Source organism: Engraulis encrasicolus, chromosome 22 (genome assembly GCF_034702125.1).
Source record: "Engraulis encrasicolus isolate BLACKSEA-1 chromosome 22, IST_EnEncr_1.0, whole genome shotgun sequence".
Classification (NCBI taxonomy): domain Eukaryota; kingdom Metazoa; phylum Chordata; class Actinopteri; order Clupeiformes; family Engraulidae; genus Engraulis; species Engraulis encrasicolus.
Genome location: NC_085878.1, coordinates 34,679,342 through 34,681,841, shown reverse-complemented (window position 1 = coordinate 34,681,841; position 2,500 = coordinate 34,679,342). Strand labels below are relative to the sequence as shown.

The 2,500-nt window shown below is 46.0% G+C and overlaps 1 protein-coding gene across 2 annotated transcripts in view; it reads left to right on the top strand.

The window, feature by feature from the left end:
• Positions 1-2,500, top strand: part of plekhg4 (pleckstrin homology domain containing, family G (with RhoGef domain) member 4) — a 93,711-nt gene that overhangs the window by 80,766 nt on the left and 10,445 nt on the right. For both annotated transcript variants that reach the window (XM_063188621.1, XM_063188620.1), the window contains exon 17: positions 99-348. In XM_063188621.1, coding sequence (XP_063044691.1) covers positions 99-348 — 250 coding nt within the window. The remainder of the gene's footprint in view (positions 1-98; positions 349-2,500) is intronic.

The following is a 2,500-nucleotide window of genomic DNA, read 5'->3' as shown; positions in this document are numbered from 1 at the left end:
TGAACTGCATCACATTGTCATCTACTGGTATTATTACATTGGTAGACACTGTATATTGATATATCCTTGCTCTCTCTCTCTTTCTCCCTTCATCACAGTAAACTGCGCCACATCGTGGACGAGATGGTGACGACGGAGCGCGAGTATGTGCGCTCGCTGCGCTACATCATCGACCACTACTTCCCCGAGATGGAGCGCGCCGACCTGCCGCAGGACCTGCGCGGCAAGCGCAGCGTGATCTTCGGCAACCTGGAGAAGCTGGTGGACTTCCACAGCCAGTACTTCCTCAAGGAGCTGGAGAGCTGCTGCAACCACCCGCTCCGAGTCAGCCACTGCTTCCTCCGACACGTAAGGACACCTTGCACCACCACGTAGCACATATTGTAGTGTATACCTAAACACATACTGCCACCTGCTCCGAGTCAGCCACTGCTTCCTCAGACACGTAAGGGCACCTTAAACCACACCTTACAAATTGTTTACACATACTTAGTATATACATGTATACACATACATTACATATACTCACATATACCTGAACACATACAACCACCTGCTCCGAGTCAGCCACTGCTTCCTCAGACATATCAGGAAACTGACCTCACATACACTCACACATACATACATACTGTTCATACATACATACACTCACACATACATGCACACATACATTATTATACTCATAGATACAGTACACATACCTGAACACAACCACCCTATCCTAGTCAACCACTGCTTCCTCAGACATGTAAGAACACCTAGCTGTGACAGCTCATGTACTTGTACACATAATTTTCATACAAACACACAGACATACTGTACACACGCACTTACATACTGTACACACTTCTTATACATGGGCACTGACAGTACATAGATAAGGGCACACTACACACACTACATAAGCAGACACAGGCACAAACACAGATACGTACCGTCAGATACATATGTGCACACATGTGCACACACACACAGCTCATATGTAAAGTCATAGAGCAATCTCCATAGGCATGTTTGCAAAGGGGACCAATTGTTCAGTCGAATGATCAGTTTACTTTTTAATTGTATAATGACTTCACATGTGTAGCAGTACAGTAGACCCGGCCCATACAGTAAAAGCAGCTGTTGATTTGCAGCATCTGGGGAAGCAGAGGGCCCGCGTGTAGTCTAGAGGTCCCGTGTCTCTTTCCTTCCTAGAATCCAAGCCCAGTGTTGCCTTGACCTCCCCATCTCATCTCCCCGTGCTGCTTGGCCACTCGCCCTTACCTGGGCTTACGCTCCCCAGCAGAGAACAGCTGCACAAACAGATGGGGGAGCGCCTCTCTTTCTCTCTCTCTCTCTCTCTCTCTCTCTCTCTCTCTCTCTCTCTCTCTCTCTCTCTCTCTCTCTCTCTCTCTCTCTCTCTCTCTCTCTAGGTGGCCCTCACGTTGGCATGGCAAACTGTACTGTAGGCAGCACACCCCCTACCCAGCGTTGCTGCTTCACTCCTCTCCCTCTCTTTCATAGTCTCTCTCTCTTTCTCTCTCTCTCTCTCTCTCTCTCTGTTTCTCTCTTGGTTTATCTCGCCTTCATGTTCTCCCACTTTTTCTCTCTAGCCTTTTTGTTCTCTTGCTTTTTCTTCTCTTCCTCTCTTTCTGTCTCATTCTGTTATTCAGTTGTTCTCTATCTCTTAGGGATGGCACAAACCGCACCGAAAACCGAAACCGTACAATTCACACACATACCGAACCGAATCGTGCAATCCGTTGCAAACCACAATTCATGTAGGCCTACTGCCCAGAAAAATATGTAAAACAGAGATTCTAGGAGTATCTTATCCAGTCTCTCTGATTAAAACATGAGCGTATAAGACCAATCAGAGGATGACACAATTAAAATCGCACCCTTTTCACATTATAACAACATACAAACCATATGTAGGATATTTAGTGATAAGTCCGACTCTATTAGCCAATTGAAAGAGGGCATTTGGAACGCTAAAAGCGCACATCAGCTGACGACAGTTAGCACAAGAGGCAGTTCTCAGACACATGCAAAAGGTCAAATTCAACTTGCGCATCATCACTTTATAACTGCTGCTCTATAAATATTGTTTAATATTCCCAGTGCAACATTTATCATGACCTAAAAAAAAGAACCGTAGAGAACCGAAAACCGCGACCTTGACACCGTGATATGAACCGAACCGTGAATTTTGTGAACCGTACCACCCCTACTATCTATCTCTCTCTCTCTCTCTCTCTCTCTCTCTCTCTCTCTCTCTCTCTCTCCTTCCCTCTCCCTCTTATTGTTATTCTCTCATTCCCTCTTCTCTCCTCCTCTCTTCATTCTTCTCGTGTTGCTGTTCGCTCTGGGCCAAGGACCTCTCTCATAACTACCAAACAAACTCAAAAGGAAATCAAAGAAAGCCACATTAAGCCCCAAGCCCCAGCAACAAAAAAAGAAAAGCTTTAGAAGTTCATGTGCCCATAACTCTGCTTGCTCTGTCTGTTCCCCGCCC